This window comes from Pyxicephalus adspersus, chromosome 1, assembly GCF_032062135.1.
Source record: "Pyxicephalus adspersus chromosome 1, UCB_Pads_2.0, whole genome shotgun sequence".
NCBI classification, from domain to species: Eukaryota; Metazoa; Chordata; class Amphibia; order Anura; family Pyxicephalidae; genus Pyxicephalus; species Pyxicephalus adspersus.
The window spans coordinates 168,971,354-168,990,889 of NC_092858.1; the positions used below are offsets into that span (position 1 = coordinate 168,971,354).

The 19,536-nt window shown below is 43.9% G+C and overlaps 1 protein-coding gene across 1 annotated transcript in view; it reads right to left on the reverse strand.

The window, feature by feature from the left end:
- The window catches only part of C2CD2 (C2 calcium dependent domain containing 2), a 56,513-nt gene that overhangs the window by 30,215 nt on the left and 6,762 nt on the right, over window positions 1-19,536 (reverse strand). The window contains exons 2-6 of the mRNA XM_072421249.1: window positions 17,003-17,101; window positions 8,592-8,711; window positions 5,221-5,328; window positions 1,471-1,587; window positions 1,118-1,288 (exon numbers count right to left, since the gene is read on the reverse strand). Of these exons, the coding sequence (XP_072277350.1) occupies window positions 1,118-1,288; window positions 1,471-1,587; window positions 5,221-5,328; window positions 8,592-8,711; window positions 17,003-17,101 (615 nt within the window). The remainder of the gene's footprint in view (window positions 1-1,117; window positions 1,289-1,470; window positions 1,588-5,220; window positions 5,329-8,591; window positions 8,712-17,002; window positions 17,102-19,536) is intronic.

Genomic DNA, 19,536 nt, shown 5'->3' on the forward strand with positions numbered 1-19,536 from the left:
CCCAATTTTGCAAAAGGATTGATATTACATATACAATTACTAAACTGGACATTTTGCAATTGATTGGTAGTGAAAAAACTATTTTAATCTGCAGCCACTGTGATTTTCTAATATTTCACTTCCTTGCAACCAAGATTTTTAGAAGTGTTCTCCATGGGTGTACAGGTGTTCTTCCAGATTTCCTGTTCTTGCTTTTGGTTCTTTAATTTCCCAGAAAGCTACACAGAGTAGATTATTTCCCTCACTTTGTGCAGCATTCCTATGTGGCTTTCTTCTCTGTACTTCACTGTCGTTGAGGATTAGCATCCATTGCCACCCTTCCAGCATCAACAGAGTGTGTTTTTCTTCTTCTACCCTCTCCATGTGGTAGTGATGAGCAAAACATTTGTGGCAGCAGCACCACTAACATCCCCTGAGATGCTGTGTATGCCAATTTGCAGTGCTTTGATCCAGAAAGCAGTGCTGAGGACAGGTACTGACCAACAAGCTACACCTCCCACATTGTCTTCCTGTGGTTTAAGGGAAAACCAATGTGAGGGTGACAATTATGTTCTGCCTTAGCAAGCAGAGTTGTTACACACCACCCTTTACTAAAAGCCGCACAAGGAGGATTGCACTGGCCAACCCTTTAGAAAAACTAAACTCATTAGTGGGTGGTGTGCCATCCAGAGCATACTTACGGATTAGTATACACCTACCTTTTTTTGCACCCTGCAGTGATGACAGGTCCTGGATCTTGTCTCCCCCCCACCCCGCATCCCTCTAAGCCACTATCTTCACTACCAACTTACATTACTAATGACATGACACCCGGCATTACAAGTCCCCGGCATCTAGGTCTATTCTCTGCAGTGCCAGGAATAGAGCTGGGCTCCACATTGCGAGGTGCATACTCCATGTAGGGTTAACAAAATACAACAAGTCACCAGGAGCAGGGGAAAATTTTTTTTCAGTAAAAGACTTTGCATATCTCTTCAGCCAGAAACCTCTACTTGTCTGGTGATTTTTTTTGTATTCTCAGTTCAGCTCCACTTTTACAGACATTTGTGAGACTTTATAGGATGAGAAAGAGAAATCAGAAGCCAAAATGGCTAAAACATAAAGCTGATATTTAATAATGCCATAACGACTCTGTGACTTGCACCAAGAGACAGCAATAACACACAATACCTGATGGGTTGGCTTCTTCTGCCAAAGACGCTTTAATATTCCGCACCTGAAGCTTCAGCTCGTGGGCTCGGGGTGGTTTGGGGGGGCAGACTACCGGAGAGCTTCCCCCGGCTTTATTCTGAAATGACAAAACTGTACATTATGGGACATACTATTGATGTCTCTGGTGATAACTACAATTGTTTCCCTCACTTTCTGTCCTAGGCAAAACAAGAATTAAGAGACAAACCTCTGGGATGACAGATTAACCAATACAAGTAGATTACCCCATACACATAGGGCGCCTATGCAGAAACCCACCCGGTAATCCTTCACATTGGCAGGTTTGGTGCTTAGCTCCACGGTGGGTCGGACACAACTCATGAGGTTCTTCATTATATCCTCCAGGGTTTCCATAACTACGCTGGCTCCGGGCATCTGCAAACAAGACACATAAATGACTTTCAGAGCAAACAGGGACAATTATTACCTCCCAAAGAAGTTGATATATTGTGCAGGATATATTGTGCAGGATTTATTAAAGTTCTCCAAGACAACTGCAGAGGATAGACGATCATGGGAGAACCTGGGAGATCCAGAAAACCTGGAATGGGATTCTTAAGAATGATTTGCTAATAGTTGGCAAAGGTTTTGAATCCTATACTAGATCAATTCCAGGTTTTGTATATCACTCAGGTTCTCCCATGATAGTTTATCTTCTCCAGTCTTGGTAAGCTTTTTCAAATCCAGCCCATTGTCTTAAGCAATACAAACATTTACGTCAAATTTGATCTCCTTTTAAATAACCTACACTGACTGCCGAGATAAAACAAAAAATTCCTTTTCACTCCAAATTTGTGGTCATGTGACCCTCCAGGGCTGGGTCTTGTCTCCTTATGCTTATTGTAGGCAGGGTACTTTTTTGGATGCCTTGAAGTGTCTGCGCAGACATGGACACTTCTAGTTGGCTGTATAGTACTCCTCCTGAAGCAGGGTGCTGGGATTTTTCTGGAAGAAGCGGGGGGTGATGAGCTTCTGCCATAATCAGAAATTCTGCACAACATACTTGCAAGCTCTACACTTCACATTGCATGTCCCATATAGTGTACAGCTAAAACAAGGTCAGGGCTTACATTTTTGACATTGCATGTCTCTTGTCAATTAGCTCTACTGCCTTGTGACGTTTTTTTTATTTTTTATTAAGGTCCTTTAAAGCCAAACTAAATGCTGCTTTACTCACCCCTCCCCTGTTTCGTCGGAGAGGGCCACCATCTCTTTCCGCATCAATTCCTAGATGTATTCTTTGGTCATCGTGATTTGCTGAGCTGGGATGATGTAACTGCTGCCTCGCAACTAACATTGAGCTTTGCACGAACAGCTCAACTTTTTGACAGTTCCATGGAGCCATCAGAGCCCTGATGCAAGCAGTGGTCTCATTGCCTGGCTCTAAGGCTACGTAGACATGCTAGATTTTTGTTGGTGGAAAGGATCTTTCACAATCGTTTCCAACAACAAAAGACTGCACAATGCATGAACAAGCAATGTACATACAGCGCTGTTTGCTCTATGGAGAGGGGGGAGAATAACAGAGCGGCACCCTGCTGCACTCTCTCTCCTTCACTTGTATTATGGGCGTTGGTGGATCCGCCAGGACAGATCCATGAACAACTTTGGATAAGCACTGTACACACATCAGATTCCCATCGAGCCCTGAAGCGATTATCGGACGAGAATCATCTGATGTGTGTACGTAGCTTAAGAGAGGCTTACAGCCTGTGGTGTAATCAATTTCAGTGCAGGAGGAGAACCCTGTACAATGTGCAATAGAAAAAGTAACTTTCATACTTATTAAATAAAGTACTTTTAAAAAGACCACACACTGCCTTTGAGCCACTGCTCTCACCCGGCATTCTGAGAGGTAATGAACCTATTTTATAATGAAAAAATCCTTCTGGGTAATGGCTTTTATGCAAGTTGAGAGCAGCACAAACCTGCAGAAGAAAGCATTCTGACTGCTCACCTCCTCGCATTGCCCTGGACAAGCCAAGTGCAGGATAATAGTGCGAGGAGTTCAAAAGCATTTTATCTGCAGTCAAAATGCTTTGTGCCAGGAGCACTTAACACGCAGCAGTTTGGCATAATGACCGATGTGAAAACACTGATACCATTATGCATCTGCAAAGTCATACTTCTCCGCAGCTCGGCAAGCTGCATGATCTCATCACTTTTCACTGTAATAAAGACGCTTCCCCCTTTCTGTGCTCGTCTTTGAAATGGTACAGGGTCAAGGCCTGGATAGAATTGTACTGTTTTTATATTCAGTCTATAATGAAGTGCATCTTAACACAAGGAGAAAAAAGTAATTTACTGCAGCTTACCCATTTATTAAAATGTAATGGCTGCTGTATACACCCTTTTTTTCATTTGGTAATCCTGCAGTAACACAGCTCCACACAGTAACACAATTCTAGCAAGATTCACTCGCAATGCATCTTTTGAGGCCAGCGCTGTCACATTAAGATTTGAAGTGCTTAAGAATTGCAGAATACCAACCTCTCATCTCAACACAGTAAAAAAAGGAAACCAAGGAGGGAATACATGCCCATGGTTTTGGAATAGGATATCAAGCACCTGTGATGGTCACATGTCCACAAACATTTCAACATCCACTATTTTGTACTTCTTCCCCCACCTCCTAGATTGTAGGCTCTTTAGGGCAGGGTCCTTTCCTCGTCCTGTGTCACTGTCTGTATCTGCCTGTCATTTGCAACCCCTGGACATGCAGCATTGTTACAATGAGGTGCACCATCAATGAGAAGCACTGCGCTAAAAAAAGAGGTGCATTGGGGTGTCATTTATTGTACAGTGCTGCATAATATGAAGTCGCTATAAAAATCCTGTTTATTAATATTAGAGGTAACTGAAGGCCATGTTAACGTAGCCAACTTTTCTTTTGTAAGACGAGCCAGAACTTTTGTCACATGATCATTACCCGTTTATCCTGACATTAAGCAGATTGTCTTTTTTATAACTGTGTGGCCTTGGAAATCCAATTATTACTGGCATACAGCAATAATAAAATAAACAAAAGCCTCATTCCATTCTCCCCAAAATGGTTAGCACTGAATTTTACTTACCCAGGTGAAATATTTTCTAATCCTTCTGTAGAAGCTTGCCAAGCCTTATGCTAAATCAGGGTTTCTCCACAAGAGTTCTTGCAGAGGTTGCTGGGGGGGTCCTTGAACAATGATAAATTGGTGCCTCTTATTTTAAGTGACATCATTTATCTTTTTGGGTATCTTTAAAGATGACATTCTTCCCATGGCTAGCACTTTTCAATGCTCTTGAAGTGCCAAATCAACAAAGGTTTGGTGTGCTGAATCCATTCTGGGCTTTGTGTCATGATGGGCTGAATGCCAAGCAGGCTACTTAAGTGGCTACCATTCCCAGGGACCTATCACAAAAACATGGGTAGAATATCCTTCTGCAACCAGAGGACTTATTATCCGTCACAGATATAGAATATGAAAGCTACATAGTGAAGATGGCTGCCAGGGAAGCTTTGCACCAGTGAGAATGGAAAGCTGAAGCCATAGCATATTTTTCCAATGAACAGTTGTCAGTTTTACCCTCAGCGCGTTAGTACAAGAAATGCAGAAAAGTGATGGCAGAAATCCAAGTGGTCAGTGTCCAAGTATAGATCTGGGTTTGTCATTAGGATATTTAAACTCCCCGAGGAGGATATTTATAATGAACAGCAGATTTAGCTACCTGATCTCAGCCATGTCATTCATAGAATGACATGGCTGAGATCACCACGGTGTACCACCGTGCTCAGGCAGCGAAGCCCCATGGAGTTCTCTCTGTTCAATTGAGCAGAGGGAGCTCCATGACTGGTCATATGACAGGCGATCTTTATAAATGTGTATTTATTACATGTACAGCCATACCACTCTTATCCTTTCAATCCACTTAGTGAGAGAAAATGACCCGATATCATTGACGTGCCTAACTTTGTCAAAAGACAGAGATTAGAACGGAAAGTTGAAGCAACAGAACTTACTGACTGACCTCCAGCTTAGTTTTTGGTTGAACCTGAAGATCGAGGTCGGTGAAGTTCCCCATTGTCCACTCCACCTGAATGCTTCCTCTTTCATCTTCCTTCACACGGAACTCCAGCTGCAAAAAAAAAAAAAAAAAAAAAAAAAGGAAAAGATTTATACAACAAGCAGCTCTGAAGTTCTATACACATGAAAACCATTGGGACCCTAGCCAAGCAACAACCTTGACTTCCCATTACAGGAAGTGTAATTGGAATGGAATATTTTGCAGCTTACCAATCTGCTAATGGGTTGGCTGCATTAATTTTTTACCTGCCAGACCATTAGGGGAAAATAAAGCCTGGAAAAGAAAATGAATGCAGCCAACCCATTGATCAACTGGTACATTGCACTCCTGCTACACTGGTACATTGTGTTCTCCTCAGACCATCTTATCTGGGCGAACCACCCGGCTGTTTTTGGATGGTTTTCTTTCAGCTTCTTTCCACCCAGATTACTGTTTCAATATATCACTATACTGTTTTGGAAGCACTGACATTGGAACTGAGTGGAAGTTATTCACAGTGGTTATGGAAATAGGATCTGAGGATAGGATACTTAGAAAGTAAAGAACAGCTACCTATTGCTTCCTTGCCTGTAGTAAAGAAATGGAAAAGAGTCCAGAATGTGGCATTATTATTATTATTAATAATAAACAGGATTCATATAGCGTCAACATATTACGCAGTGCTGTACATTAAATAGGGGTTGAAAATGACAGACAGAGTGACACAGGAGGAGGAGAGGACCCTGCCCCGAAGAGCTTACAATCCAAGAGGTGGGGGAAGTATCACACATTAGGAGGGAGGATACAGAATGACGGGTGAGTAGTGAGGGTTTAGGAGGCAGAAGAAAAAGGGTAGGTACATTTGAAAAGATGGGTTTTGAGGGCTCTTTTAAAAGACCAGAAAGTAGGAGCGGAGGAGTAAGACGAAAAGGATGGGGAAGACCTTTCCAGAGAGTTGGTGCAGCTCTAGAAAAGTCTTCAAGCCGTGTGTGTGAGGAGGTTATGAGTGAGGAAGTCATTAGTAGGTCATTGGAGGAGAGAAGAGAGCAGCTGGGGGAGTATTTTTCCATCAGGTCAGAAAGGTAAGTAGGACAAAAACTGTGTAGGGATTTGAAGGCAAATCACAGGAGCTTGAACTTGATTCTAAGGTGAAATGGAAGCCAGTGAAGAGAACTACAAAGAGATTTAGCAGCATAGGAGCGGTGGGAAGGCTGGATGAGTCTGGCTTCAGCATTTATAATAGACTGTAGAGAAGAGAGTCGGGTTAGTGGAATACCAGAGAGGAGGAGGTTACAATAGTCCAGGCAAAAGATGATAGAGTGTGTAGAGGGAGTTTGGTGGTCACTGGAGACAGGTATGGGCGGATTTTTGAGATTTTGCACAGGTTAAAGTGACAGGACCTAGAAATGTTCTGAATACGTGGAATTAGAAAGAAATACACCTACTGGGGCATCCGTGGCTCCAACCCTCCATATAGTACAACCTTGGGAGGGTCATTAGGTCTGCATCAGGCCCCATTGACAACAACAGGATGTGGGTCTACCTTCAAGCTGGCACATTGCCCAGTGGCATTCCTCCCGGATGACCAGTGGCAATGCCCCTTCTTTTATAGGAAATTCCATTTTTTCACTTCAGGCTGGGACCAATGAATATCTATACATTAGTAGTAACCCATTGTATAAATTGTTTATCACATAACACCGAGCAATGTGAAGTTCTCTTTCACAATGAATCATTATTCACTGAAGTCATTTACAGTAAATGATGACAGATCACAGCTCTCTATGAGCTCAGACAACAACTCGCTGCTTTTACTTTCACAAACTTGTTATTGAAGCGTTTCCCAGCCCAGCGATAATGCTGGATTTTCCATGTCATGAACACGGGGCATTCCAGGGGTGGAGAACAGATGAGGAATTCCTGAACATAACACAGCTCCTATGGGGCCTCAACAAAGTCAAACGCTTTTGAAGGAGAGATTTATACCAGGCTGTGTCCTCAAGGGGAGCTTTCTATGTAGGCCTTGGTGCAGAGTTTTGGGTGCTGGGGACAAATACCTTTTCTTAAATTTAATGACGTATTTAAAATATGAAGCAAATCTAATGTACATGGGCAGCACGGTGGCTCAGTGGTTAGCACTCTGGTCTTTGCAGCTCTGGGTCCCAGGTTCAAATTTCAGCCAGGACACTATCTGCATGGAGTTTGCAGGTTCCCCCTGTGTTTCTGTGGGTTTCCTCTGGGTACTCCGGTTTCCTCCCACATTCCAAAACACGCCATTAGGTTGTCTTCCCCCTAAAATTGACCTTAGACTGCGGTAATGACATATAAATATGGTAGGGACATTAGATTGTGGGCTCCTTTGAGAGACAGCTAGTTACATGACTATAGACTTTGTACATCGCTGCATAATACGTCAGTGCTAAACAAATACTGTATAACAATAATAATGTACATTTGAATAATTTACCTGTACCTTTTACCACTTAAGGAGGAACGAGACAGGCTTTTGGTAGAATTTTATCATTTATTAAATAATTCCTAAAATCATATGTATTATATCCCCTGTAAAATATATATACATATAATATTATCTCCAAATTTTTTTTAAGCTGGGTGGTGGCCCCTGCACTTCTTAGCAACCAGCCAAGAACAGCCGGATGGTTACTGAATAGTGCTGGGTGGTGCACCCGGCTAAAAGGGGTTGGGGGAACACTGAATCCTGCTGCCATCTCTTATGCACCTGGCTATCTACATGGGTAAAAGGAAAACATGATCCATTATACCAGGCCACATGCTTCCATTGCTCCATGGTCCAGTGTGCACCCGGCTATAATAAATATATAGAGAGAGAGAGGACAGAGGGAGTTGCCGCTCGTTTGCAAATGTTTTCAATCCTGGACCACATCCATTCCAGTCTGGATCACCAAGGCTCTCCCATGATAGTCTATCATCTCCAGGCTTGCAGAGCTTTAATTTTTCAGGTCCATAGTGGGAATGGGAAAGGGATATGGTTGTGAGAGGTAGTGCCAACCATTGCCCATCCCTGTCAACCACACATACCTATTGCTTCTTAAGGCAGTCTATCATGTTGGGGTAGGAGAGAGGGTGCAAACTCCTTTTTGCTAAATCCTGTTCAGACACAGTGGGAGCACAGTGGGAGCTGCTGCAGGTAGAGGTGCCAACACTTCTATCAGCATCACACTAATGGCAAAGGTGTTTCAGAGGGTTTATCTAAAGAGACGGCACTGCATATTCTGTCTGCTGAGCGTAAAGGATGCAGTCAGAATACACAGCTGTGTATTGATAATAAATCACATTCATAACGGTGCACTTACATTTATAAGTAGCGGGGTGATCAGCACACTGTAAACCTGGCACCCGGAGTTGGCAGGGACAGTGCGGGTAACTCGCACTGCAAACTGTATAGACTCCCCCACCAAGCAACATGATACAACCTGGAAAAAAAGACAGAAACATAGCAAATGTTAGATAACAGAAATCCTTTATTTGGGTTCTTTCAGTAGTTCAAGATTCGATGACCCAGAACAAGCACCTGCAGATCAGATGTCCTGTAATTGACTCACCATGAATAAAGATAACAGCCTGGAACATGAACCTTGAAATACAAGTAGGCAGTGTTATTTTTTTGAAAACAACTACTCAACTAAATGTCTTAATATGACCAAATTTTAGTCACTTGTGCTCCCAATCATCAGGAGTGGAAAGCAGAGCAATGACCTCATCAGCTTGCTGCTGCTCTTTTACTGTTCAATCATCGGTAGGGGCAGGGAGGGGTCCAAACTATTACATGGCTGTTACAGGGTATGTAGCACTGTAAATCTCAGGACTGGATAGACAAAACGTGAAAAATAAAATGATAAAAATGTAACATTGTCCCTTATACCCATATTGTTAATATTCTTTGGATTTGATGTGGATATTAGCTCTTTGGAAAAAATAAAACTGTGACCATATTTTACGGGGAGTTTCCATGGCAATATAACATTGCGGTCAATCTGCGCACACAGAGAATGATCTGGAGCCCGATCACAGCGCTCTGCCCGTCCATCTGTACATTCCATCTGAGAGCTCCCTCGCCGATTCTTTCCATGATACGCCAAGCAGACCCATTCCAATATTACAGCTGTGTCTACAGAGAGATGCTGCAGATGGACACCGAGGGGCCGTGAAATCTTCAGCCACACCCGCAGTCTATAAATCTTGCAGAGGTCATGTGAACCATTCTCAGGGCCGACGCTGCGTCTGGGACTGGCACCCCTCCAGACACACCCTGCACCCACAGTCCTTTATATCTGCATTATGTAAGATGATACAACTCTGATCTTCTATGTCCCATCTTCTACTGAAGATCCACTATTACACAGAACAAACGCCCCCTCTAAATGATGTGAACAACCTACCTACTTTGGACTTTCATCTTTTCCTTTAAGGGGCTCAGTTATGCAGAGGCAAACAGATCATCAATTCTTTGCTCTCAAATTGATGCTACTTTAATAAAACTATCAGGGGGGACAATGACAAAAGGACGTGCAAGTGCTCATCACTGCACCACCAAACCTAGTCACCAGGGGTTTTTGCGTCTCCTGCTACTTGCAGTGGATTCTTCCACCGGCTTGTACATCAATACAGGACATAGAAGTCAGTGGGAGGAACCATTGCATGCAGCAGGGGTAATTAGAAATTTGAAATGACAGCAGACAGGTAATATTAGGAGCAGCTGGGACACATTTTGAGCATGCAATTCATTTGTATTGCAGTTGCGGTGGGGTTGCTGCACAGTTCCCAGAAGTGACATGTTGCTTCTGGCTGTGTGGTTGCAAATACAAGAGCAATGCGTGCTAGAGTGCTGACCTGCAGTGCAGCTTCCTTCTCCTGCATTTCTTTCTATGGTCACCCATAACATCCCAAATGTTGAGGGTAAATATTCCCAGTAGGGGAATAAATAGCAGTAAAACCCTAAAAAGGAGGCATTGCCACCCCATGTTCTCCCCCCTCCCCTCTCCATATAGCAGAATGGTACTGTATGTACAGAGCTCATTCTTGCATCATTCAGTCTTTTATCGTTGGAAATGATCGTGAAAGATCCTTTCCAACAATAATTATTGAACGTGTGTACGCAGCTTTAGTGAACAACCTGATTAGGTTAAAGACAGAGGCATTCAGTCTGCACATATAAGTGGATAGGGGAGGTTTATCCCCTGTGTCCATGCTGGGAAGAAATCCCTTTACTTCCTGATCCGGTGACAATGGTAAAATATTAAAGATTGCTGTCACTTTCTCAAATAGTGAGAGTGAATATATTGTGCAGGATAAAAAAAAAAACCTTACAGAGTCTCTATCCTTTCCCTAGTTGTAGCTAGTGACAATATAAACTGATGCGAATGACGAGTTGTGTGTTCTGCATGTGTGCAGGGGATGGCTGGCGCTGCATTGCTGGAACAGTCTGCATTGTGAGTTCATACAAAGACATATGTGGCTATACACACAGCAAATATGTCCATATAGTGCAGGGTGGGGGAGGGAATCGCAGACAGGCAGGGCTATCATCTAAATGATGGCAATTTTCTGCCCCTATAACTAGCCTAGAATGCCAGGAATGTATTTTGTTTTTACAAGAAGCACCTAACCCCATCAAGAAGAAGAATCACCAAGACAAACACTGAAGAACCAGAAAGACAACTTGTAGGGAACTACGGAGCAGTTGGTAACATGGGCTTTAGCTTGTTTTGTAGTGTGTGCAGCAGTCTTTTATTAAACATTTGTAAAGTTCTCTATAAGTTTCATGTGCTTTCCTTGGAGCATTTAGGACACTCTACAGTTATGGACCTGACTCAATGGGCAGCTCTGGTTGCTAAAATCGGTCAGTGTTGTTGCTGCAGTCAAGCAGCACTGATCCACTTCGGAGCTGAATGGTACTCAGGATCATTCAACCTACTTTATGTAAGTCCAAGGCATCACAGACCCCCTTAGCCTGAACTCTCAGGAGGAATGCTGCAGTTCCATATCATATCCTGATCTGAACCTGGGTCCTCCTGCAACGCTATACAGATTATGTACAGTAAGGCTACATACACGTCAGATGATTCTCGTTCAGAGCCGATATCAGATGACAATCTGACAGGTGTACAGCGGCTGTCCAACGTTGTTCTCCTGACGGATCCACGAATCACGAACGATGAATGACCGCAATGCAAGTGAAGAGAAAAGAGCGAAGCGGGGTGCCACTTGCTCATTCTCCCCCCACACCTCTCCATAGAGCAGAACGGCTCTGTATGTACAGAGCTCGTTCATTCATCATTTATCTTTCTGTCTTTTGGCGTTGAAAGATCCTTTCCAACAACAAAAATCTAACGTGTCAGACTTGTGGTGAGCGGCAGAGTTCTGACGCAGGCTCATCTATAGTCCCAATTTCTCCTATTCAAATGAATCAAGGAAAGGTAATTAGTCAGAGGATAAAGAGAATCACTAGGAAAGGATTTTTGCATGTAGCTGCATACTTCTACGGATACCAGGTTTCAGGATCCAGGTTCCTAAAAAAGTGGAATTCACTGCTGGCCACAAATGTGGATGCCCATGGTACGGTTTGCCTCACCAGCAGTGGTTTTTACACTTCATGTCTTAAAGGACCCTTTAAGGATTTTTGTTTTTTTTTAGGAACTTTAATAATTCTCAAACAGTGTTCCATGAAAGCCCTGGGTTCCTCCTATGGGTCCCTCGAGCTGCAGCTGATAGAAGTTCTGGGTGTAACAGCACTTGGCAAAGCCAAAATCATCTTTTTAGCTGTCTTTTTAATGAATAAAAAAGAAAATGAAATAAAAGTATCAGAATAATAAAAAACCCAACCTTGGAACAAATGGTGGGCCTGGCACTGGGTGTATTTTCCATAATAAATGCATGAAATGTAATGCGTTTCCTAGATTGTAAGCTCTTTGGGGCAGGGTCCTCTCCTCCTGGGACACTGTCTGTATCTGTCTGTCATTTGCAACCCCCATTTAATGTACAGTGCTGCGTAATATGTTAGCGCTATATAAATCCTGTTTAAGAATAATAAAAATATTAATGAAGTGTTACACTGCCTGGCATTTATTACAAAGATCCCAGAACCCCCCCTGGCAACGCCCTATCACCAGCTTCTCCTTCTCCAAAAGGATGGCGCCATCTTAGTCCAGGATATGGATGGTGCCAGTGGACACTGAATGAGCAGAGATCCAAGCATTCATATCAATCCTGGTGCACAATGAGCTCTCCAGTCCACAAATGTCTTCCCCACCCTACTGTCATTATCTGGAGCTCAATGATGGATTTTTATTAGTAAAAGGAGAACTTTTTTCGTTAATAATGTGCTGCTGTAAGCTGGGCCATGTCAGGAATTTAAAGATAATGACACTCCATTCCACTTTTAGAAAACGATAGAAATTAAAAATAGCTAAAATCTAGCAACTGAACGTTTGTGATCCCTCTGTGCCCCATTTTATGCACTGTGTACTGTGATCGAGAGGTGATAATGTTGTAATAGGGTTGTTAGTGACAGATTGAGATAGATCCTTAGAGAGGCCTTTGGCCCTGGGTGGTGCAGGAGCCAATAATAACATATATCCAGTTCCACCCCCGTCCTTATTCTGTTATCTCTGTACCTTTCACCTCCTAACTTGAAAATATTTTCACCTAAATCTGCCAGCTAGGTCCATTGCCAGCATTGTTTCTGGCTGCAGGGATCACTCATTTAGTGTTGGTGCCAGAAGGACCCCCACTGTCCCCTTGTGCTGATATCATTGCGGCCGGATCCCCATAGAACCCTGTTGCTGGACAGCCAATCGAAAATGTCCGCAAGATGTAGACAGTGACCTATCAGGGATGGGGGGACGGGGAGGAGGGTGCCATTATGTCAAAGTCCAGCAATGATTTACTTTTATTACCACTTGCACCTGTCATGCCAGCAGCACATCATTCTGTTCTGGGGTGACGGCACTCCCTGCACTGTATCCATGAAGGAACAGTGTTGTCACCAGCGGCTGCAGTCTCATTCAGACTATAAAAACCTCCCCTCATCTCCATTTCAGGTTGTTAGCTTTCCCAGCTACCTTCTATAAAAATACAAAACACCTTGTAATGGAGATAAGGAAATGTGAAACGAGAGCAGCCTAAGGTGACAACATTGCTCCTTTGTAGATACAGTTCACTGAGCATTGTCACTCTAGGACAGGAAGGCGTTCTTGGGGGAAAAGAAAAAAAAACTAGCACAGCCCCACATCAGAAGATCAGTAAATTGCAATATATTGTCTTTTTATTTTTTAGATTTGGAAGCATTTTACGATGTGGTAGCTTTGCTTTGGTTCTGCGTTGCTGAGAACATTCAAATTGCAAGCAATGGTGTACAGTGCTGCAAATCTCTGAAATCTCGCAACCTTCAAGAGCGACGTGCTAAATCGTTCTGTTAAAAAAGGGGGGATTCCGGGTAATTAGGGTTAATAGGATTCTTTGCAGGATGTTCTGGCGTTTGTGCAACTCCACATAATCCACTTATGAGGGTCTGACCGGGAGGCATCTTGTTTTCAGGAACAGATGGGCGATTAGTGCGTTGGGGGAAGCCGCGGCACTGGGTGGCTGATGGCAGTGCGCAGGTGACTGTGGCCCTTTGCCAACGACTTGGAATGAGGTGCTTGCAGTGGATGCAAATCAATACACAGAAACTGTGCAATGAATACATCGCCTTCACAACGGGATTATTTTACGGAGGAACGGAGCCTTGGCCACTCACTTTTGTTACATTAATCCCTTTCCTATCCAGAGAACGCAACTCCTTTTTATGCTGCGGCCCCAACCATCAGAGGATTGTCCTCTGGAACCCCAATTATCCCAATTCTGATCAGCCAGTCCTATGATCTACACACTCTTGCCAGGCAGTTTCATTTATACCTAAGAGGCTCTGTCACCTTGTCTATTCTGGGCTTAGAAAGGGGCCACCCTGACCAACATATAATCCACCTTGCCAGTGCCCTCTGCCACTCATTACTCCATTGCAGCTGGTGAATACCCAATGCTTCTGGGTATGTAGGAGCATGTGGGGGACATTACTACTCCCCTTATTGTCCGACATCATACAAAAGCGCCAGCTGCAAGTAAGTGGGCAGGTGACTATAATAGGGACCCATTATGAAGGGCCCCTTTACAGACACCGTCGCTTTGCCTCACTGGCCCCATCACCTTACCCAATCAGGGCAAAGTGGGAGAGCCTTCCAAATGCCTACCACTGGATCCAGTTCTATGCAATGGTACAATAATCCCCTGCTGCCCATCCTCCTCATAACTTCCCCCATATACCCCATCTCAGAGCTTACAGGGAGTGATTACATCACCTGTCATGTGACCATGTGCAGGGCTAGTGGTTGGCTGCTAGGCTCTAGCACTGCATCGTGGAAAGGGTCACATGCCCTATGGCTTATACTCAGAAACAAAGCAAAGGGTGCAATGTAATATATATATAGATATATATAGTTGATATATAGACCCTCGGATAGATAAGACCCCTTTAAAAAATCTGTAACAGCATTCATTTTTTTTTTTTTTTGAGAATATGAGCGCAGAATTTAGAATTTATATCAAATGCTGATAAGCATGAAGGCCGCCCCTTAGAAACTCACCAAGTCTCGGAGGTGCAGATTAATTTCTTAGTTTCTTATAAAGCCTTTTGTAATATTTAGGAACTCCCAGTTCCACCTGCCCATCCCTATGCGGAGCCTCTGAGGTCCTGGGCCGTGTTTCTTGCTGCTCTTTGTCCACATCTGCCACATACAGCCATCATTACCGGCAACAGCTCACGGAACATGCAACCAAAAGTTAGGACACGGACTGGCTGCAATACCGTGTTTCCCCGATGATAAGGCAGGGCCATCAAATAAGACAGCCCCCCCTTTTTAGGGAAAAATGTAAAATAAGCCCCCCCCCGCAAATAAGCCACCCACCGATACCTGCGCTTACCCGAATCGGGTGGTACGGTGGGTGACTCCGTGTGGTTCCTCCGTCTGCCTCCATGGCTGCGTGCCGCGCCTCGTCATGAAGAGGAAGTGACAGGACTGCAGTGCGCGTGACTCCGCCCAAGCAAACACAGGCAGCTTCCCTCATCCCTCCCTAACGGAGACTGCAGGAGTTTGTTCACGGCCAGAACATCCAAAAGTGAGACACAGACAGGTTTCTTTTGCTGTGAGCAATACCACTTACTGTATATAAGCTTTAGAATGGGACATTTAATGGTACGGTATATTATTGATTACAGTAGAAGGGGACAATGAATGGATCAGATTAATCAGAAGGGGACAATGATTGGCACAGATTGATCAGAAGTGGACATGAATGGCACATGATTGATCAGAAGGAGACAATGATTGGCACAGATTGATCAGAAGTGGACATGAATGGCACATGAACGATAACTGTGTACTGTAGTCTTCTTCATGGGTAAATAAGGTATCCCCCTGAAAATAAGCCCTAGAGCATATTTTGGCCTTCCAAAAAAAATAAGACAGTGTCTTATCATCGGGGAAACAGGGTATGTCAGAGGGCCATGCAGTAAATATTTACATGTCTGTATCTATAATTACAACATGAAGAAGGACAATGAGGAATAGGGGATTTTAATACAGGGGTGTGCTTATAACTGGACTCATTTATAGTGAATCTTCAGTAACTTTCCCAGCCTGCATTGATAAATTCCTGACACGATAAGGTACAGTCCAGTGACTCTGTCTAGGCTGAGATGATTTTATTAGTCTGCTGCAGGAAGGAGGAAGAATTTCTTGTTTTCTTCTTTTCACCAGTGAACAGATTGCAACTTTGCAGCAAATCACAAGGTAATAGAATATTCTATGTCTGAATTTTGCGAACAAAGCCAAGAGCTGAACAAGTATCTGGATACACTTGATGTGGTGTGTGGTGGGCAGATATTTGATCCCAATTGATGCATTTTTTAATTTGAATTGATTCCTTCAGGTCCAGGATGGTCGGTGACAATCAGTTCCCAATCACCTGTAGGATATTACTAAAAATGCCAGGTGGCAGCCAGCAGTAGATTACCGAATTGTTGCTGCAGAGATGCCTTGGGGGCAGTAAGGACCAAATCCAGACAACCCCCCCCCCCCCTTGTTTTATTGGGGTATTTGATCATTTATGGATTAGGGCCACTCCCCACCAATGCATTGCAATAATGAGAAAGTTATTAGACATCAACATTCCGCACATTAGTTTTCGTGCACTGGGTTGCTATTTTTTGGTTATGGCACCCCAAACGCACTTTACCCACCAGGTATGGCCATGCTCTGCCATGTGTTGCCACAACATTTGTGTGTAATATGATGGGTTGGGTAGCTCAGTCCAATGACTGGCAATTGCCCTGCCCGGTGAGCTCCTCATATGTTTAGTGAGCCACCAAATTTCTCCCCAGACAGGTGAGTCTGCCATAATGTGCAATATTTGGAAAAAGGCAGCAGGCCTATAGTTCTGCATAAATAACCATTCATTAGAAGTGTTGGTGAAATTGGGAAAGGCTTACAGATCCAATTTTACATTGAGCCTCGGACAGCAAGGAACAATGGGCATATAATGTTGGGTTCAAGGAGATCCAAACACACCAGCAATGTTGTTTTTTGACCATTTATGGGGAACACCATTATCTGAATGTCTCCAGAACAGTTCAGTGCTATAATATACACAACACAGGTGAGCACCTTACCTTCACATTGTCAGACTTCACAACATTGGCTACTTGTTTTACAGACAGCTCCAGGGGCCCTTGCCCATTGTCCTCTTCAAACATCAACCTCAGAGAACCCTGAGAAGAAGATAAAATAGTGTTAAACAGATTCAGCAAATTGCAGCAAGCCACTATGGGCGCCATATATGTCACATGCCAGATCCAGTAATCATATTCAAAAATCACTGTTGGAAATCAGAACCTCTGCATACCTGGGGATGGATATTTAACAAGAAGAGGATGGAAGGAAACCTGTTAATTTAGAATAAATCTGATCTCTGGGAAAATTTTACCCCACATTCCTGACCCCTCTATATTTGACCTGGACACTTTCTATTGGCTGTCCAGTGAAAAAGTTCTCTTTGGATCCAGAGGAGACAGAAGTGACAGTGGAATGGTCAACTGGATTGGCCAATAGGGACATATCTGGAGGGTTGGATTATTATTGCCCTGCACCTGGAAATTAGACCAGGAAGGCAGGAAGGCTGAGCTGTTCATGCAATCCCTGTGTGTGCCAGCGATTAATGAACTACTGCGTGGGAGTAACTTCATCCCGGCATGGCCAATCAAGATAGCTGATAATGCAGGAAGAAGAAGGCTCCCTGCAATGGAATGCAGAAAGAGTCGCAAAGGTTTAGTTGCACTTTTTTAAGCTTAGTAGGGAAGAAATTGTAGGTGGGTGGCAGCCCCTGTATTGTGACCCAACTCTTTAGTACCCACCCAAAAACAGCCGGTCGGCTGCTGAAAAGTGCTGGGTGGTGTGGCCAGCTAAGAGAGGCTCGGGAGATCAGAGCAGAAAGGAAGAGGAGAGAGGAGCTCATCAGTTTACCATTTTTTCTTTCACTGTCCAGTCACAGGCTAAGGGTGGGACAAGACCTGCAAAGTTTTACCTAACTACAGCAGAGAAAAAATAAGTCTCCTGCCATGCCAGACCAGGCTGTGTAGTCTATGGACATAAATACAATTCCCGTTACAGATTTATAAGTGTTTTATCTCCACGTTTACTTATCCCGAAGTTCAGCTTTAACCAACCACTTTGTTTTTGGGTTGTGTCAGCCAGGAGGAACTTCTACAGTTCCTTGAATGGCAGCGAGCCCAGAAGTCCACCGCTGCAAGGCAATAATGCTTGGAAACATTGTGCTTGCATGGCATGCGGTATGAATGCAGACAGAAGCATGGTACAGAGCAGCACAGCTGTCTCAAAACCCCAACACTTGGCTGAACAGCTGCAGTGATGGGCCAGCTCCCCCACCCCTTCTCTCAATCTACAACAATACATCAGTCACTTTATATCAGGCCAAGTCTACCCTTAGGGGGATGAGTATGTATGGATTTTCACTTCTCTTTATATTGCAGCCATTCTCCTCTTAAATATGCAGCTAAAAAAGCCAGCAAATCAATCTGCTTTTCTCCACTATCTCGGTCAGCTCTTCCCTTTTCCCTTTCCTTCCTCTGGGCAAGCTTTTGCGAAATGGCTATAAAAAAAAAAAAAAAAAGAAATCAGGCTGCGACAATGGCGGGCTAGCCACGCGCTACATAAATCAGGACGAATCTAAGGCATTCTCCAAATTTAATCTGACACACCATCTCTGCTGTTAAGTAAAAGCCCTTAAAAGCCTCATCAAAGCAGCAGAGGCAATTGGCTCTGTGATTTGTCATCATTAAAAGCTTCAATGCCGCACTGGTGGATATGGAACACGAATGCCGCACAAGGCGTGCCGTGGCCGCTATCTTTTAGGCCCCCCTGGACACGGAGCGGTCATTGTCAGGTCCTCAGGAATGGGCAGTGTTTATTAGGTATAAGCGCATTGGTGGGAATCCTTGGATGACCTTTCTCGGGGGGAAGGATGCTTATAGAGGCAAAGAGACTGTCGCATTATATGAGTGATTTCATCAATCACATATCGCTGAGGTTTAGTTGGCCGTTGAGTGGAGAATGCGAAAGAGGCAATGTTATAGGAAGGGCTACACAAGGGGAGCTTAAAGCAAACGTGTCCAAATAAAAATGAATAAGGACTCAGACCTTACGCTGTAGTACGTACTAACCTGGTTTTTAAAGGAAGGAAAGGAAGGAAAGAACTGGAACATCTACCAAAAAAGGCTCTGAATAAGCATGCAGTCAGTAAAGTCTATCTGCTGTCCCACATGCTTGATTCAGGTCCGTGACTTACTAGGTTGCCTGGTCTGAAAGGGAACTTCCACTCTTAAGTTTCCAGGTCATCCTGGCTTCCCATGCATGCAACCAGAATGAATGGACTCCCATGCGCTCGTGTGAGAGTTTCGTCACTGACCTGGCCAATGATGATGGCCAAAGATTGCAAGGAAGAAATGAAGAAAGAAGATGGCGGTGCCCTACGGGGGACATGTGCGGAAGAAAGGTTTAGTTTGGCTTTAAAGGCAGCCATGTAAAAAAAATTACATCACATGACCCTTTGCAGCACCTCTTTTGGAAGTAAAGAGCAGAGTTCTATTTCTGAAGTCCAGGGCTTGTTACGTCATGGTACCACCACTCC